This window comes from Pan paniscus, chromosome 16 (genome assembly GCF_029289425.2).
Source record: "Pan paniscus chromosome 16, NHGRI_mPanPan1-v2.0_pri, whole genome shotgun sequence".
NCBI lineage: Eukaryota > Metazoa > Chordata > Mammalia > Primates > Hominidae > Pan > Pan paniscus.
In genome coordinates, this window is record NC_073265.2 from 38,594,865 (window position 1) to 38,615,033 (window position 20,169).

General features: G+C 38.1%; 1 protein-coding gene and 1 pseudogene across 2 annotated transcripts in view; both read right to left on the reverse strand.

Moving 5' to 3' along the window:
• FAM227B (family with sequence similarity 227 member B) overlaps nucleotides 1-20,169 on the reverse strand; it is a 300,149-nt gene that overhangs the window by 24,589 nt on the left and 255,391 nt on the right. Inside the window, exon 13 of one of the 2 annotated variants that reach the window (XM_055098575.2) lies at nucleotides 19,668-19,828. In XM_055098575.2, the coding sequence (XP_054954550.1) occupies nucleotides 19,668-19,828 (161 nt within the window). Of the gene's footprint in view, nucleotides 1-19,654; nucleotides 19,829-20,169 lie in introns of those variants that run through there. The other variant, XM_055098572.2, reaches the window with a different exon arrangement.
• Nucleotides 17,282-18,906, reverse strand: LOC100995739 (signal peptide peptidase-like 2A; annotated as a pseudogene).

Below are 20,169 nucleotides of genomic sequence, written 5' to 3' on the forward strand. Positions count from 1 at the left end.
AGGCTAAGGTGGGTGGATCACCTGAGGTCAGGAGTTCAAGACCAGTCTGGCCAACATGGTGAAACCCCGTCTCTACTAAAAATATACAAATTAGCTGGGCGTGGTGGCAGATGCCTGTAGTCCCAGCTACTCGGGAGGCTGAGGCAGGAGAATTGTTTGATCTTGGGAGGTGGAGGCTGCAGTGAGCTGAGATTGCACCATTGCACTCCAGCCTGGGTGACAAGAGCAAAACTCTGTCTCAAAAAAAAAAAAAAAAAAAAAAAAAGGCTAACATAAAAAGTGTTAGTGCTTCAAATGATCAGCTTTAGTTATCTGGAAAATTTAATTATGGGCCACAGGTCACTCCCTGATAAGGCTGGATAAACAAGTTGTTGATTTACAGAAATTCCAGCATTTTTATAATTTATGTCCTTTAACAGAGACAGCTCCAAGGGTTGCTTTGAAGGACTTTGGCTATTCCCATTATTTTCATTCACCCCTCTACCCTCCACAAAGCTATTCCAAATAAATATACAAACTTCGGGTTTGCTTTGCAAATACATGTTCAAGACAAGTTCCCTAGCTCTCTGCTTGAAACTTAATTGAATATCTAAGTCCTTCATATAAAGATAGAACTTCTGGAACTCCCACTTTGAAATTTGATATATCACTAAAAAAACAGAAAACAGACACATGTGAGGCAACCACCAAAAGGAGCCAATTTCGTTTTTCCTTCAATAAACAGGACTTTAGCTCTAAACTAGAATATAGGTTTCTACTTTCTGAAATTTTGGAGCACCTCACAGAATCACTCGGAGCCAGAGGCTGGAAGTGATTTTTGTGGGGCAAATGCATGGTAATAGAGTAGGTTTTGTTTACTTTCTCCTTTGCCTGCCCACCTCCTAAGAGAGAAGTAGGTTGGGTGAACACAAAATTATTATCTGATCAATATTTACTTGAGGTATTGCTTTTGAGTCCTAAATTCCAAGCATTCAAAAGGTTTGGCTTTTCCACCTGATTTTATTGACCAACAATATTTATAGCAAGAAGGCTTTTACCCCAGCCTTTGATATTCACTTAAACTATTTGAAAATGAAGTTTTCTTCTCTTATTTGATACAAATGTGGCTTTACCACATTTCTCCTAAATTGAACAAACCAACCTATTACTAACTCTCCAGAATGAGAATTCATATTTCCCCCCTTATTCTTCCGTTGAGTCATGTTTATAATCTAAAGCCCAAATTGTGCTTTAAAAAATGATGTAACTCACTCCCTGGAACCTGATTACCTAAAGCAACTGAAGTCTTTTATTTAATTCACTAGTTAGTGTTAATAACAAGTTGGTGAATTGTAGTCTGTATCTTGTATATTTTATTAAAAGAAAATCCCTAACTAGAACTTAAACTGAGTTTGTAAGAAAAAATAGCCAGATATTACAATTTTTTAATTGTCTCTGGCTCAAGGTGGCTGACAATACTTACAATACTCATACTCATTCATGTGAAACAAAACTCCTTTGTTCATCAAGTTCTTATAAAAATTATTAATTTCATTTTCATTTTAAAACTCATCCTCCCCCTCTTAACTGGCAGAGTTTATAAAAGGAATAAACTAGCAATTTACTCATCAAAGTTTAGAATAGCTTCAAGTGTAAGCCATCAAAAATAAAATAAAATGTCTTTCTCTTTTCTAAGAGCAAAATTTAAATACTTGATATATCCTTTATTTTACTATGCCTTGCCAATATTTTTATGCTTATTCTCTATTACATAAGTTTTAAATGTATTTTGAAAAATCTGAAATTGGTTCCTTTATGGAATCCCTGGGAGTCAAGTAGGGCAGTTATTAGGTTATTTTAGGTATTTGATATATGGTAGCATCAAAGGGAATTGAGCAGAGATTCACTGATCAGAAATATTCTAACTGTAAAAAGGCAATTGCAGACTTTTATACAGAGGTAGGTTACCAATAGTCATTGACCTCTACTGACTTCTGGGCTTATACAGAGAGTGACTAGCTTTTTTCTATGGGTTGAAGCCATGTGTATGGACCAAAACTCTGCATGATGCTGACAGTATTTTTCTGTAAGCAAAAACGATAAAAAACAAAACAAAACAAAACACAAAATAGCCCGAAACTAGAATGAAAGGGGAAAAAAATCCAACCAAAACAAAATGAGAGGGAGAATTTAAGAATTTAGATGGGAAATTAACTTTGTTGGTAACTTTGTTGGATGGATGAATAAGGTAATATGTAAACTCTTAAGCCCCTAAACTTCTAAAATTAGAAGGCTGCACGTGACAAAGTAAAATACAGTTCTGTATGTGTTGGCTTTCTGATATCCCTAGGTGGTATATCAAGTTCTATAAAATAAATTAAACTTTTCTTCTTACTCAAGGCAGTGTTGTTCATAGTACTTTCTGTGACAATGGAAATGTCTGACATTTGCATTGTCCAATAGTCACATATGGTTAATGAGCACTTAAAATGTGGCGAGTGTATCAGATTAACTGAATTTCTACTTATACTTAATTTCATTAATTTAAGTGACCACACATGGCTAGTGGCTACCATACTGGACAGTGCAGGTCTAGAATGATGACAAACATCATAAATACCTGTGTGCACATACTTATATTTCTTTAAATTTTGCTCTAAATAATCTATATTGCATTTTGGGTAATGTAAAAGTATCACTGACTGGGTCACATACTAATTCTCGATCTATTAAACACTGTTAAGTTTTTACTTGGAGATGCTACCAAGGTTATAAGAATAGTGGGGGAAAGCAAATAGTTTAAACTGTCTTTTATGGGCTAGTTCCACAAAACTGAGCTTAAAAGTAAGAACAAATGGTTCATCTCTTAAAACAACAGATTCAGAACCCCTATGAGGGTACTGTGATTTGCCTTTTCCCGTAATCTAATTTTTGACCTTGGTGGGTCTTCCTGCACCATTTGCTTTTTATAATTCCTAACACACAGGAAGCTTCTCTCTTATTTGCTCCAAGGTGAATATGACTTTTCCTTTCCTAACAGTGCTGTCTAAGATATGCGAGCCAAAGACAAAGTGAGCTGGGCCAATGGTAGGGATAAATGGGAGTGAATAAGTACAAAGGAGAGACTGCTGATAGGCTCATCCTAATCCACTGCATGGAACAGCTTTCTCCGTGTGCGTCACATTCCCCCTTAAAAGCACGTTGTTAAGGCCACCATGTACCACTGAGCACATCTATGCTACACAGTTCTTAGAGGGACCACACTGGCCAGTGCATAACCTACTCAACCATACGCTCTGGTTTGAGCTCTATAATCAATGAATTTTTCTCATTCTTTCCTATATAAACTATCCATTGTGTAGATCATTTAGTTTTGTTAGCCTTGTTTGCACTTATTTGAATTCATGTAGTAGAGAAATAAGAACTGCACAGGCACAGTGTGTGATTATACACTGTGCTTCTATACAAATAAAATATTTTCAGTTTCAAATGTCTTCCACACAATGCAAAAATGACTACTAGCTATGGAATTGTTAGTTTAATTCAGTACTTAGCCACTCCATTTAGATCATGTTAAAGTCTTTCCTGGAAGATACGGAAAGAAGATACGGCCAATTCCGCCCAAACTCTGGAGCATGCAACTCCAAGTCATGACAGCAAATGAGATCTTACCATAGGACAATGTTGATTTTTTTCTAAAACATGTAATTCCCATATAGTTTTTAAAAATTTGCTTCCATCTAATCGACTATTGGAGATCTACAAGAAAAGTAGTGAGCAATCAATGGATTGTTTTCTCTGTAATGGTGAGAACTGAAACTAACACATACACCGTCCCAAGTTGGGTTTTCCGGAAAGCGGAAAAGACAAAGATCAGCGTGCAGGAGGCTTATTTAGTGCTCTTGGAATCAACACCTGTGGTTTCAAGGGAATAAAGTAACACTGGACAGACAGAAAAGAACTGTGATAACAGTCCCAATGGATGTCTCAGCTGACCCTATAGGGAGGTCTGAAGCTCAGATGACCCTTCAGAATTGTTCTGAATTGGGGCTAAGGGGCCAGATCTTTGTACATCACCTTAGTCAGTGGATGTGGGCTAGCTTGGGAAGGGAATATGGTTTAGTTGTCTATTGCTATATAACAAACAACCTCAAAAACTTAGGGGCATAAAACAACTCTAATTTATATTATTACCTCTGTAGTTCTAGGTGTTGACTGAGCTCAGCTAGGCTGTTCTAAGATGGAGTCTATCATGTAGTTGAGGTCAGTTGTTGACTGGGACTGGAGCCATCTCAAAGATTTCCTCATTTATGTGTCTGGGGCTGATACTTGCTGTGGCTCATCCTCAGCTGTGACTGCTAACTGGAACACAGACTCTCCATATGGTCTGAACTTCTTACTCATATAGCAGCTAGCTCCAAGAGCAAGCATCCCAAAAGCAAGAGTGAAACAGGAAGAAGCTGTAAAGCCATTTATTACCTTGTCTTGAAGTCACAAAGTCAAACTCTAATGGTTGAGGAATTACAAAAGACTGTTCAAACTCAAGGGCAGTGAACATTGATGCTATCTCTTGATGGAAGAATTGGTGAGGTCACATTGTAACAGGAGCATGTGGGAAGGGCAATATTGTTATGGCCTCTTGAAAAATATAATCTGCCATAGGACTTATGTTAAGTAAGTCCACTATCAGCAGCTGAGGAAATCCTTGTAGGGTATTGGTAGCCAAGGGCCTTCTGCCTTCAGTATCATCCCACCCCAGCAGCTGAAGGATGTCTTTTATTTTTCTTTATCTAGGCTTCAGAGCGCCTACCATATGTATTTTCCTATTCTGTGTTATGCATAATTTTTTTGTCCCTATGTTTAACAATATTGAGAGTAAGCAAAAATAACTTAGTTACTTGCTCCAGAACATCCTTTTCCCTAAAGATAAGACAGTGAACAAATTAAAATAGCTTGCTCATCACAGCTCACTTCAAGACCCTTGGTCCACTGCTCCCTCCAATCCAAAATTATAATATCAAAACCTCTACCCAATCCCAAGCAGTTCCCTATCTTGCAAAGCCTGCCTCAAAAATCACCTACCTCAGGCCTTAACACCCCATAATATCCTCCTGGAATTTCTTGGTTTTGAGACATTCCTAAAGCTCTGTTACATTGGTGTTCTGTCTTACTGCAGTGTATTAAACTTAGCTTTGCTTGGTCAACAGGTTATTCTGGTAGTCTTTTAGGGGACTATGCAGCAGACAATGGCAAAAACAGTGTCTAAGCATTCTTTCTCTTAGTGTAGCTTCAGAAGAACTTGGTTCTATGATGAGTTGATGAAATGAGAACGTCATCATTTCAGGGAAAAATGGAAATAGTTGCCAATTCAGCCACTGATAGTGTGGAAAGTCAAATTCCTCCAACAAAATCATAGGGACTTGAAATTTATTTAGTCCAATTCATCTGCTTAATATGAATGGAGAAGAGGCTCAAATTTGGGCTCAAATTAGAGTAAAATTTTTTCCTATACTGCTGAAGAGTCCTCTTCAGTGCAATCAAGGGTTTTATGTTTCCTCTCTGATCCTCATCTTCCTCTTCCCTTCTCCTGTTTGGGATCACACTGTGTCTCTGTTTTTCCTCTTTTCAGACAATTAGAGGAAATATCAATTCTCCATCATATTTTGGCAGAGGAAGTCTTTTATCTCTACGTTGCCACAGGATTTTTAGGCCTGTATGTTTTGAACAAAAATATATATTTAAAATATCTCACATTTCATCAAGTTAACGTGTGCTTTCCATTATCTGAAAAATCTCATTAACAGATAATTTTATGACATTGACACCCAATTTTTGAAGTTGAAGGAAAATAAGGGTTTTTTTTTTTTGTAAAATCTCATAAATAATGGAACAAACTTTCTTGCAGTATAGGCTTTCCTATTCACTTCGCCCAGAGTATTTTAGAAGGACTGAGGAAAAAAAGATATTTTACCTTGTATATATTGGAAAAATAACTGGATGGGAGGGTTCTGGATTAGTTGTTTTTTTCAGATATTTGTATTTCAGCTAATTTATCCTTTTAAAAATGTGATTACATTACTAGGTTCTTACCATATGTTAATTAAGTAGTCAATGACTTGAAATGAAAAATACAATTGATAGTTACTTTAGTAATAACTTACAAGTTGTTATTCACATATTGGTTAATGGGAAAAATGTGTGTTCATGTGATGAAGATTATTGCAAATCATTATATAAATAATGGTAAAAAGAATACAGAGCTGGTGACACTTCTGGAGTCTCAGAGTTCTTTTTTTCGCTGTTGACAATTTTCTTCTCCCACATCACAGATAATTCACAACAGATTATTTCTTTATATAGCTTTTATTTTTATGCTAGGATAAATGCTGATATATCCCACATTATTTTCAATTGTTGAATTTAAACAAGTCATTCCTGAACACTATTTACATGTTTAAAAAGTCTGTGTATGGGGAGGAGCCAAGATGGCCGAATAGGAACAGCTCCGGTCTACAGCTCCCAGCGTGAGCGACGCAGAAGACGGGTGATTTCTGCATTTCCATCTGAGGTACCGGGTTCATCTCACTAGGGAGTGCCAGACAGTGGGCGCAGGTCAGTGGGTGCGCGCGCCGTGCGTGAGCCGAAGCAGGGCGAGGCATTGCCTCACTTGGGAAGTGCAAGGAGTCAGGGAGTTCCCTTTCCGAGTCAAAGAAAGGGGTGACGGACGGCACCTGGAAAATCGGGTCACTCCCACCTGAATACTGCGCTTTTCCGACCGGCTTAAAAAACGGCGCACCACGAGATTATATCCCACACCTGGCTCGGAGGGTCCTATGCCCACGGAGTCTCGCTGATTGCTAGCACAGCAGTCTGAGAACAAACTGCAAGGCGGCAGCGAGGCTGGGGGAGGGGCGCCCGCCATTGCCCAGGCTTGATTAGGTAAACAAAGCAGCCGGGAAGCTCGAACTGGGTGGAGCCCACCACAGCTCAAGGAGGCCTGCCTGCCTCTGTAGGCTCCACCTCTGGGGGCAGGGCACAGACAAACAAAAAGACAGCAGTAACCTCTGCAGACTTAAATGTCCCTGTCTGACAGCTTTGAAGAGAGCAGTGGTTCTCCCAGCACACAGCTGGAGATCTGAGAATGGGCAGACTGCCTCCTCAAGTGGGTCGCTGACCCCTGACCCTCGAGCAGCCTAACTGGGAGGCACCCCCCAGCAGGGGCACACTGACACCTCACACGGCAGGGTACTCCAACAGACCTGCAGCTGAGGGTCCTGTCTGTTAGAAGGAAAACTAACAAACAGAAAGGACATCCACACCAAAAACCCATCTGTACATCACCATCATCAAAGACCAAAAGTAGATAAAACCACAAAGATGGGGAAAAAACAGAACAGAAAAACTGGAAACTCTAAAAAGCAGAGTGCCTCTCCTCCTCCAAAGGAACGCAGTTCCTCACCAGCAATGGAACAAAGCTGGATGGAGAATGACTTTGACAAGCTCAGAGAAGAAGGCTTCAGACTATCAAATTACTCTGAGCTACGGGAGGACATTCAAACCAAAGGCAAAGAAATTGAAAACTTTGAAAAAAATTTAGAAGAATGTATAACTAGAATAACCAATACAGAGAAGTGCCTAAAGGAGCTAATGGAGCTGAAAACCAAGGCTCGAGAACTACGTGAAGAATGCAGAAGCCTCAGGAGCCGATGCGATCAACTGGAAGAAAGGGTATCAGCGATGGAAGATGAAATGAATGAAAAGAAGTGAGAAGGGAAGTTTAGAGAAAAAAGAATAAAAAGAAATGAGCAAAGCATCCAAGAAATATGGGGCTATGTGAAAAGACCAAATCCACGTCTGACTGGTGTACCTGAAAGTGATGTGGAGAATGGAACCAAGTTGGAAAACACTCTGCAGGATATTATCCAGGAGAACTTCCCCAATCTAGCAAGGCAGGCCAACGTTCAGATTCAGGAAATACAGAGAATGCCACAAAGATACTCCTCGAGAAGAGCAACTCCAAGACACATAATTGTCAGATTCACCAAAGTTGAAATAAAGGAAAAAATGTTAAGGGCAGCTAGAGAGAAAGGTCGGGTCACCCTCAAAGGGAAGCCCATCAGACTAACAGCGGATCTCTCGGCAGAAACCCTACAAGCCAGAAGAGAGTGGGGGCCAATATTCAACATTCTTAAAGGAAAGAATTTTCAACCCAGAATTTCATATCCAGCCAAACTAAGCTTCATAAGTGAAGGAGAAATAAAATACTTTACAGACAAGCAAATGCTGAGAGATTTTCTCACCAACAGGCCTGCCTTACAAGAGCTCCTGAAGGAAGCACTAAACATGGAAAGGAACAACCGGTACCAGCCGCTGCAAAATCATGCCAAAATGTAAAGACCATCAAGACTAGGAAGAAACTGCATCAACTAACGAGCAAAATCACCAGCTAACATCATAATGACAGGATCAAATTCACACATAACAATTTAAATGTAAATGGACTAAATGCTCCAATTAAAAGACACAGACTGGCAAACTGGATAGAGTCAAGACCCATCAGTGTGCTGTATTCAGGACACCCATCTCATGTGCAGAGACACACATAGGCTCAAAATAAAAGGATGGAGGAAGATCTACCAAGCAAATGGAAAACAAAAAAAGGCAGGGGTTGCAATCCTAGTCTCTGATAAAACAGACTTTAAACCAACAAAGATCAAAAGAGACAAAGAAGGCCATTACATAATGGTAAAGGGATCAATTCAACAAGAAGAGCTAACTATCCTAAATATATATGCACCCAATACAGGAGCACCCAGATTCATAAAGCAAGTCCTGAGTGACCTACAAAGAGACTTAGACTCCCACACATTAATAATGGGAGACTTTAACACCCCACTGTCAACATTAGACAGATCAACGAGACAGAAAGTCAACAAGGATACCCAGGAATTGAACTCAGCTCTGCACCAAGTGGACCTAATAGACATCTACAGAACTCTCCACCCCAAAGCAACAGAATATACATTTTTTTCAGCACCACATCACACCTATTCCAAAATTGACCACATAGTTGGAAGTAAAGCTCTCCTCAGCAAATGTAAAAGAACAGAAATTATAACAAACTATCTCTCAGACCACAGTGCAATCAAACTAGAACTCAGGATTAAGAATCTCACTCAAAACCGCTCCACTACATGGAAACTGAACAACCTGCTCCTGAATGACCACTGGGTGTATAACAAAATGAAGGCAGAAATAAAGATGTTCTTTGAAACCAACGAGAACAAAGACACAACATACCAGAATCTCTGGGATGCATTCAAAGCAGTGTGTAGAGGGAAATTTATAGCACTAAATGCCCACAAGAGAAGGCAGGAAAGATCCAAAATTGACACCCTAACATCACAATTAATAGAACTAGAAAAGCAAGAGCAAACACATTCAAAAGCTAGCAGAAGGCAAGAAATAACTAAAATCAGAACAGAACTGAAGGAAATAGAGACACAAAAAACCCTTCAAAAAATTAATGAATCCAGGAGCTGGTTTTTTGAAAGGATCAACAAAATTGATAGACCGCTAGCAAGACTAATAAAGAAAAAAAGAGAGAAGAATCAAATAGACACAATAAAAAATGATAAAGGGGATATCACCACCGATCCCACAGAAATACAAACTACCATCAGAGAATACTACAAACACCTCTACGCAAATAAACTAGAAAATCTAGAAGAAATGGATAAATTCCTCGACACATACACTCTCCCAAGACTAAACCAGGAAGAAGTTGAATCTCTGAATAGACCAATAACAGGAGCTGAAATTGTGGCAATAATCAATAGCTTACCAACCAAAAAGAGTCCAGGACCAGATGGATTCACAGCCGAATTCTACCAGAGGTACAAGGAGGAACTGGTACCATTCCTTCTGAAACTATTCCAATCAAAAGAAAAAGAGGGAATCCTCCCTAACTCATTTATGAGGCCAGCATCATTCTGATACCAAAGCCAGGCAGAGACACAACAAAAAAGAGAATTTTAGACCAATATCCTTGATGAACATTGATGCAAAAATCCTCAATAAAATACTGGCAAAACGAATCCAGCAGCACATCAAAAAGCTTATCCACCATGATCAAGTGGGCTTCATCCCTGGGATGCAAGGCTGGTTCAATATACACAAATCAATCAATGTAATCCAGCATATAAACAGAGCCAAAGACAAAAACCACATGATTATCTCAATAGATGCAGAAAAAGCCTTTGACAAAATTCAACAACCCTTAATGCTAAAAACTCTCAATAAATTAGGTATTGATGGGACGTATTTCAAAATAATAAGAGCTATCTATGACAAACCCACAGCCAATATCATACTGAATGGGCAAAAACTGGAAGCATTCCCTTTGAAAACTGGCACAAGACAGGGATGCCCTCTCTCACCACTCCTATTCAACATAGTATTGGAAGTTCTGGCCAGGGCAATTAGGCAGGAGAAGGAAATAAAGGGTATTCAATTAGGAAAAGAGGAAGTCAAATTGTCCCTGTTTGCAGACGACATGATTGTATATCTAGAAAACCCCACTGTCTCAGCCCAAAATCTCCTTAAGCTGATAAGCAACTTCAGCAAAGTCTCTGGATACAAAATCAATGTACAAAAATCACAAGCATTCTTATACACCAACAACAGACAAACAGAGAGCCAAATCATGAGTGAACTCCCATTCACAATTGCTTCAAAGAGAATAAAATACCTAGGAATCCAACTTACAAGGGATGTGAAGGACCTCTTCAAGGAGAACTACAAACCACTGCTCAAGGAAATAAAAGAGGATACAAACAAATGGAAGAACATTCCATGCTCATGGGTAGGAAGAATCAATATCGTCAAAATGGCCATACTGCCCAAGGTAATTTACAGATTCAACGCCATCCCCATCAAGCTACCAATGACTTTCTTCACAGAATTGGAAAAAACTACTTTAAAGTTCATATGGAACCAAAAAAGAGCCTGCATTGCCAAGTCAAACCTAAGCCAAAAGAACAAAGCTGGAGACATCACACTACCTGACTTCAAACTATACTACAAGGCTACAGTAACCAAAACAGCATGGTACTGGTACCAAAACAAAGATATAGATCAATGGAACAGAACAGAGCCCTCAGAAATAACGCCGCATATCTACAACTATCTGATCTTTGACAAACCTGAGAAAAACAAGCAATGGGGAAAGGATTCCCTATTTAATAAATGGTGCTGGGAAAACTGGCTAGCCATATGTAGAAAGCTGAAACTGGATCCCTTCCTTACACCTTATATAAAAATCAATTCAAGATGGATTAAAGACTTAAACGTTAGACCTAAAACCGTAAAAACCCTAGAAGAAAACCTAGGCATTACCATTCAGGACATAGGCATGGGCAAGGACTTCATGTCTAAAACACCAAAAGCAATGGCAACAAAAGACAAAATTGACAAATGGGATCTAATTAAACTAAAGAGCTTCTGCACAGCAAAAGAAACTACCATCAGAGTCAACAGGCAACCTACAAAATGGGAGAAAATTTTCGCAAGCTACTCATCTGACAAAGGGCTAATATCCAGAATCTACAATGAACTCAAACAAATTGACAAGAAAAAAACAAACAACCCCATCAAAAAGTGGGCAAAGGACATGAACAGACACTTCTCAAAAGAAGACATTTATGCAGCCAAAAAACACATGAAAAAATGGTCATCATCACTGGCCATCAGAGAAATGCAAATCAAAACCACAATAAGATACCATCTCACACCAGTTAGAATGGTAATCATTAAAAAGTCAGGAAACAACAGGTGCTGGAGAGGATGTGGAGAAATAGGAACACTTTTACACTGTTGGTGGGACTGTAAACTAGTTCAACCATTGTGGAAGTCAGTGTGGCGATTCCTCAGGGATCTAGAACTGGAAATACCATTTGACCCCGCCATCCCATTACTGGGTATATACCCAAAGGACTATAAATCATGCTGCTATAAAGACACATGCACACGTATGTTTATTGCGGCATTATTCACAATAGCAAAGACTTGGAACCAAGCCAAATGTCCAACAATGATAGACTGGATTAAGAAAATGTGGCACATATACACCATGGAATACTATGCAGCCATAAAAAATGATGAGTTCATGTCCTTTGTAGGGACATGGATGAAATTGGAAATCATCATTCTCAGTAAACTATCACAAGAACAAAAAACCAAACACCGCATATTCTCACTCATAGGTGGGAATTGAACAATGAGATCACATGGACACAGGAAGGGGAATATCACACTCTGGGGACTGTTGTGGGGTGGGGGGAGGGGGGAGGGATAGCATCGGGAGATATACCTAATGCTAGATGACAAGTTAGTGGGTTCAGCGCACCAGCATGGCACATGTATACATATGTAACTAACCTGCACAATGTGCACATGTACCCTAAAACTTATAGTATAAGGAAAAAAAAAAAAAGTCTGTGTACGCATGTGTGATAGTGGGAGCATGTGTTTATAGTAACATTGTACTCATTATGACACTGCATTGAGTTCAGATTTTTCTAAACTGCAACAAAATGTGAATGTTTAAAACTCATGTTAGAAATACAGATATGGCTTATACACTTTTCTTTTTAATGAGACCCATACAGACTACACCAACATTTTGGCTCTGAGTTTTCAATTTTTTAAATAATTTGCATTTTGCATGTTAAAAAAATTATTAAATTTTTGGGTATTCTTTGGTTAGCTTAGTCTCAACATATAAAGGGCTTGAGGGGGCTTATAAAAACATAGACAAAGTATGAATGGAGAATTAGGAGCTCTAAATATATTTTATCCAAGATTCTGCAGTTTAAAGATATACCATGCATTCAGCTCTAAATCCTAGACATCAAGGTTTTTCTCCTGTTTTACTCATAATTCAAATATCAAGTGATCAAGTTTTTAATAAAACTCCAAAGATCATCCAAAAATTATATTTAAATGTTCTGCTAATGAATTAGTGTACATTAACTAGTAAACAAGTTTATTATCCTTATAAATAAATATACATTTTAAATCATGTCAGAAGACATAAGCACTCCTGTGATGTGAAATTTCACTGACTCCCTCCAGTCCTCTCCATACATACCTCCAATCTACTCAGTGTTTACATGTGAATCCTTACACATAGACAATAATGTCATCCTCTCTCTTGTGATTTGGGCAAATCACTCCTTATCAATAGAAATATTACCTGTTGGGTTGTGGAATGGGGAGGTTTTGGTTAAAGAGGACAAAGTTTCAGTTAGGAGGGATAAATGATAAGTATTTAAGGTGATGAATATGTTAGCTTGATTCAGTCATTCCACAATGTATACATATATCATAACATCACTTTTTACCCCATAAATATATACAATTATAATTTGTCAATTAAAAAATTAATTAAAAAAACTTAAAGTAAAAAATATTACCTATGATGTAAATTTTTTTTTAACTTTTATTTTAGGTTCAGGGGTCCATGTGGAGGTTTGTTACATAGGTAAATTGATGTTACAGGGATTTGTTGTAGTGATTATTTCACCACTCAGGTAATAAGCATAATACCCAGTAGGCAGTTTTTTGATCCTCACCCTCCTTCTTCCCTCCTCCTTCAAGTAGGTCCTGGTGTCTGTTATTCCCTTCTTTGTGTCCACATGTACTCAATGTTTAGCTCCTACTTATTAGTGAGAACATGTGGTTTTAGTTTTCTGTCCCTGCATTAGTTCACTTAGGTTAATGGCCTCCAGCTCCATTCATATTGCTGCAAAGGACATGATCTTGTTAATTTTTATGGCTGCACAGTATTCCTTGGTGTATATGTACCACGTTTTCTTTACCTAGTCCTGTTCATGGGCATCTAGGTTGAATTCCTTATCTTTGCTATTGTGAATAGTGTTGCAATGAGCATACGCGTGAATGTATCTTTCTGGTAGAAAGATTTATATTCCTTTGGGTATATACTCAGTAATAGTATTGCTGAGTTGAATGGTAATTCTGCTTTCAGTTCTTTGAGAAATTGCCAAACTGCTTTCCACAATGGTTGAACTAATTTACATTCCCACCAGCAGTGTATAAGCATTCCTTTTCTCTGCAACCTCTCCAGGATCTGTTATTTTTTGACTTTTCCATAGTAGCCATTCTAACTGGTCTGAGATGGTATCTCATCGTGGCTTTGATTTGCATTTCTCTTATGATTAGTGATGTTGAGCATTTTTTCATATGCTTGTGGGTTACGTGTATGTCTTCTTTTGAAATGTGTTCATTCATGTCTTTTGCCCACTTCTTAATGGGTTTGTTTGCTCTGTGCTTGTTGATTTAAGTTCCTTATTAACATAGTTTGGCTCTGTGTCCCCACCCAAATCCCATGTTGAATTGTAATCCCCATGTGTTGGGGGAGGGTCCTGGTGGGAGGTGATTGGATCATGGGAGTGGATTTCCCTCCTGCTGTTTTCATGATAGTGAAAGTTCTCATGAGATACGCTGGCTTAAAAGTGTATGGCACTTCCCCCTTCACTCTCCTACCACCACGTGAAGAAGGTTCTTGCTTCCCCTTCACCTTCTGCCGTGATTGTAAGTTTCCTGAGGCTCCCCAGTCATGCTTCCTGTTAAACCTGCAGAACTGTGAGTCAGTTAAATCTCTTTTCTTCATAAATTACCCAGGTTCAGGTAGTTCTTTATAGCAGCATGAAAACCGACTAATACACTTATAGATTCTGGACATTGGATCTTTGTCACATGTATAGTTTGCAAATATTTCTACCCATTCTGTAGGCTGTCTGTTTACTCTGTTGATAGGTCTTTTGCTGCGCAGAAGGTCTTTAGTTTAATTAGGTTTCATCTGTCAATTTTTGTTTTTCTTGCAATTGCTTTTGGCATCTTTATCATGAAATCTTTGCCATTTCCTACGTTCAGAATGGTATGTCCTAGGTTATCTTCCAGAGTTTTTTAAATAGGTTTAGGTCTTACACTTAAGTCTTTCATCCATCTTAAGTTGATTTTTGTATGTCGTGTATGGAAGGGGTCCAGTTTCAATCTTCTGCATATAGCTAGCCAGTTTCCCAGCACCATTTATTGAATAGGGAGTCCTTTCCCCATTACTTGTTTTGTCAACTTTGTCAAAGGTTAGATGGTAGTAGGTGTGCAGCATTATTTCTGAGCTGTCTCTTCTGTTCCATACGTCTTTGTGTCTGCTTTCATATCAGTGCCATGCTGTTTTGGTTACTGTAGCCTTGTAGTGGAATCTGAATTTGGGTAACATGATTCCTCCAGCTTTGTCCTTTTTGCTTAAGATTGTCTTGGCTGTTCAAGCTCTTTTTTGGTTCAACATAAATTTTAATATAGTTTTTCCTAATTATGTGAAGAATGTCATTGGTAGTTTGATAGGAATAGCATTGAATCTGTAAATTGCTTTGGGCAGTATGGCCATTTAAATGGTATTGATTCTTTATATCCACAATCATTGAATGTTTTTCCACTTGTTTGTGTCATCTCTGATTTCTTTGAGCAATGTTTTGTAATTCTTGTAGAGATCTTTTGCTTACATGGTTAGCTGTATTCCTAGGTATTTTATTCTTTTTGTGGCTATTGGCATTGGGATTGCAGACTTGATTTGATTCTCAGCTTGGATGTTGTTGGTATATGGGAATGCTATTGATTTTTGTACATTGATTTTGTATCCTGAAACTTTGCTGAAGTTGTTTATCAGCTTAAGGAGCTTTTGGGCAGAGACTATTGGTTTTGCTACATGTAGGATCATATTGTCTATAAACAAGGATAGTTTAACTTCCTCTGTTCTTATTTGAATGCCTTTTACTTCTTTCTCTTGTCTGATTGCTCTGGCCAGGACTTCCAATACTATGTTGAATAGGAGTGTTGAGAGTGAGTATCCTTGTCTTGTTCTGGTTTCCAAGGTGAATACTTCCAGCTTTTGATGATGTTTGCTGTGGGTTTGTCATAGATGGCTCTTATTATTTTGAAGTATGTTCCTTCAATGTCTAGTTTGTTGAGGGTTTTTTATCATGAAGGGATGTTGAATTGTATCAAAAGCCTTTTCTGCATGTATTGAGATAATCTTATGGGTCTGTTTTTAGTTCTCTTTAATGTGATGAATCACATTTATTGATTTGCACATGTTGCATGAACCTTGTGTCCAAGAGGTAAAGCCTACTTTGTCATGGTGGATTTGCTTTTTGACATGCTGCTGGATTCAGTTCGCTAGTATTTTGTTGAGAATTTTTGCATCTATGTTCATCAAGAATATTGGCCAGATGTTTTCTTTTTTTATTGTGTCTATGCCAGGTTTTGAAATTAGGATGATGCTGACCTCAGAATGAGTTAGGAAAGAGTCCCTCCTCCTCAATGTTTTGGAATAGTTTCAGTAGGAATGGTACCAGCTCTTCTTTATATATCCGGTGGAATTCAGCTGTGAATCCATCTAGTCCTGGGCTTTTTCTGGTTGGTAGGCTTTTTATTTCTGATACAATTTCAGAACTTGTTATTGGTCTGTTCAGGGATTCAGTTTATTCCTAGTTCAATCTTAGTAGGTTGTATGTTCCAGGAATTTATCCATTTCTTGTAGGTTTTCTAGCTTGTGTGCATAGAGATGTTCATAGTAGTCTTTGAGGTTGTTTTGTATTTCTGTGGGGTTGGTGGCAATGTCTTCTTTGTCATTTCTGATTGTGTTTATTTCTATATATTATGTTTCTCTACACCTGAAAAAATGTTCTTAATACATATGCAGTCTGAAGTAATTTCAGTTCTCAAGTTTATGAAAGGATTGGGTTTTAAAAAAACATACTACAAAAATATGCACTTACATTTATTCCAAAATTTTATATTTCTAACCTCTGCAGTGATAAAAGGTCCAAATTTTCACTGTTGAACTGCCTTCTTGCATGGTCTTAAACAGTTATTTCTATAAAGCAGATAAAATTTGCATAATTATTTACAGTAAAACCCATTCAGAAACTCACTTTGATAGTAATACTTTTATCTACCATTAGAGTTGGAAGAAACATTTCAGTAAAAAAGCATAGGGATGGGTCAAGGCCTTTTTTTTTTTTTTTAAGAAAAATATACTCTATGTAATACATCTTGGAAACTACACAGACCATATCCTTTTATTTAATGTGAAGGCACAACTTTAACATTAAAAGCAAAGCATTTTAATTATTTATGATGTAACTGTCAGTACCAGCTCATAAAAATATATATTTGCAAACATATCATTGAAGACTTTCAGACTGTCAATTCAAAAATCAATTTAAAAAGTCAAAGTCTATTTGTAGAAAATCAGTGACACATTATAGCAGTTCCACATAATATTATTGCTGGACAATCTGTTCACCAGACATCACAGGGTTTTCTTCATTTTTTGCATAATACAGATGGTCCATCATCTGATAGCTGTTACCTTTCCAGAACTTTTTCATTTCCTTACATTTCCAGGCAACAACTGAGGCAATAATAAGTGTGCAAGTTACTAAATAGAGAGCAGGTTGCCCCTTTTTCATCAGCACCAGAACAACAAATGTTAAGTATCATGCCAATAGCATAGGCAACTGTAGAGGAAACATAGTATATATACGAAGAACCAGTCTAAACATCAACTCTTCTACAGTACGCAAGCAACAGGCCTGTACAATAATGTCTCCAAAGCCCAATATTGAAACAGGCATGATGCACACACTCATTACTGAGAAACAGATCAGCTTTGGTACTCTGATGACTACTGGCAATGTTTCAGTATTTTCAAAAGGTCCAGCTGCAAGTTCAACCATGATACTCTCACCATTCTTTGTGATGAATGGTGTTATGAAAACAAAAAATACATCATAGAGGAGGAGAAGGCCTAGAAGTATCACACATGACTTGAAGCTGGGCAACTTCAGTGTTTTAATTAAATTCAGACAGAAAGCAATCTCCAAGATATCTTGTAAAATCCAAGCCCACCTGTCTTCATTTTGAAACACAGCACAAACAATAGCTATTGCTATGCACAGTCCAGAGAGAAAAATAAGTCTCACTTCCATGCTTTTGCCGCGACACTCAATTGTGCATTGTCCATATGGTATCTTATGAATTAGTGCAGCAAGAGAGTTGTACAGACTCATTGCTGATACTATGCAGAAAATTGCTATCATAACATAAACTAACCATTTGTGGAAGAAATAAAGTAAGACCATCATAACACAGTAGATGACCACAAATATTACAACTGTAAGAGGACTAAAAGTTAGATATTCTTCCTTTTTTTTCCCTCATTTATCTATCTTCAGTTGTCACTGCTTTCAAGTTTTCCAATTCAACTAGTCCACTCCAGTATCCACCTAATGCCACAGTGAACACAGCAATTACAAAAATAACCACCATAGTATAATCAAAGTTAGGCCACGATGGAGAATACATTTTCACAGTAATGTTATTTCCTAGAGTCTGCTTCATATCTATAAAGTCTTTGTCACTTATAAATGCAATCAGTATTTTCACATCAAGAAATTCAGATCTGTTACCTGAGGTAGGAAATAGGATACTGTTATTGACAACCAACATTGCTTCAGCACCTCTTTTCTGTGCATTTCTGGTGTTTTCAAGAAAATGGCAGCTTCCCCATTGCACCACAACTGCTTTGTTCTTTATGTCAACAGGAGGAACATCAGAAAGGTTGCATAGTGGTGCGGAAGTCAGATTCATCAAACTAATGGAAGTTGCATTTTCTAGGGTACTTGGAAGAGCTGACCAATGGGGGTTATAAAGCATGCAGTAGTCCTTGGATGTGCCATTTCCAGACGCATGCAAGATTGCTTCCTGAGCGGCTGTCAGCTGGAGCAGGGAGCCCCAGAGCAGGGCGGCCGTGGCAGGGGACAGCCGCCGCTGCGGCCCCATCGGACTGGTGGGTGGCAGGTGGGGTGGCGCAGCGCGGCTCACTAGGCGGGGTAGGCTGGGAGTCCCGCCACTGCGCTGCCTCCGTGGCCGGGGCGGCCGGGCTAGGCTGGGATCGCCGCTGCTGCAGGGGCCGCCACTGCAGCCCACACTCCAATTTAGTGGCTAGTGTTCTAATTCCTTTGGGATTCATCTGAGTCCTTAATGAGGACTGGGCCAAGAAAAGTTATACTGAAGATAGGACTGTAAAAAACAGAACTCTGGGCCCTACCCCTGCTTCAACCAAAGAGCTCCGATTTTAATTTATTTTTTATTTTACACATAAAAATAAATTTTTTAATGTGTAAAAAATGTTCTGATAAATTTTCATTTGAACAAAGAATTCCACAGCTAAAACATGCCTAAAACTCTCTTTGGAGAAGGCTAGAAGCCCATGCCTCATAATTCTGACAAATGTTTGAAACCAGTCACTGAACAGTAAAGTTGCAAAGATAGCCTTTTATCAGAGAACCAAATATACCAGTTTTAAAAGTTCTTTGGGTTAATGTTTGTTTTATTTTTCTTACATGCAAAATCATAGCATTAGATCTAATAAAGAAAAGCCAAACATACTACCAAAGTTTTAAGCATAAGTAAATATTAATACTACAGAAGCACTGATAAAACATGCATTCAATTTGTTTCTCAAGTGAGACATTCAGTGAAATGTTTTGAATATTATTTTCGAAAGAAATTATATTAAAGCAAAGCTTTAAAAAGGATATGGTTCCTGGAATATCTTAGTGAGTTTAATCTTGGTTTTCTTAGGTGCTTTGGAAATACCAGCCAGCTCATGCATCTTAAGATAATATAAAATCAATGGACTCTGACCTCCAAAATTGAAGAGAACACGATTAAACTCTGGACCAGTACTACTATAGTGCGACTGTAAGAGGGAAAAAAATAATCAAGACAATGATTACTTTTGTGTTTCTAAAAAACTGTGAATAAAATATAACTTCATATTTAGCATAAATAAAGTTACCATTTGATATATTAAAATAAAGGAAATTCTACAAAGCATCTTCTTAATTAGAGGAATTTACCAAAGTATGAGTCTATAAGTACGTGCAGTAAGGCTCTTCTACTCTTTTGAGTTATCATCAGACTTGCATATAGGCAATAGACATTATTCAGTCTTAAGAACAGAAAAAAAAAAAAAATGAAGAAAATGAACAAAGCCAGGAAAAGGCATAGGAAAAATATCTGAACAAATGATGGTCTCAA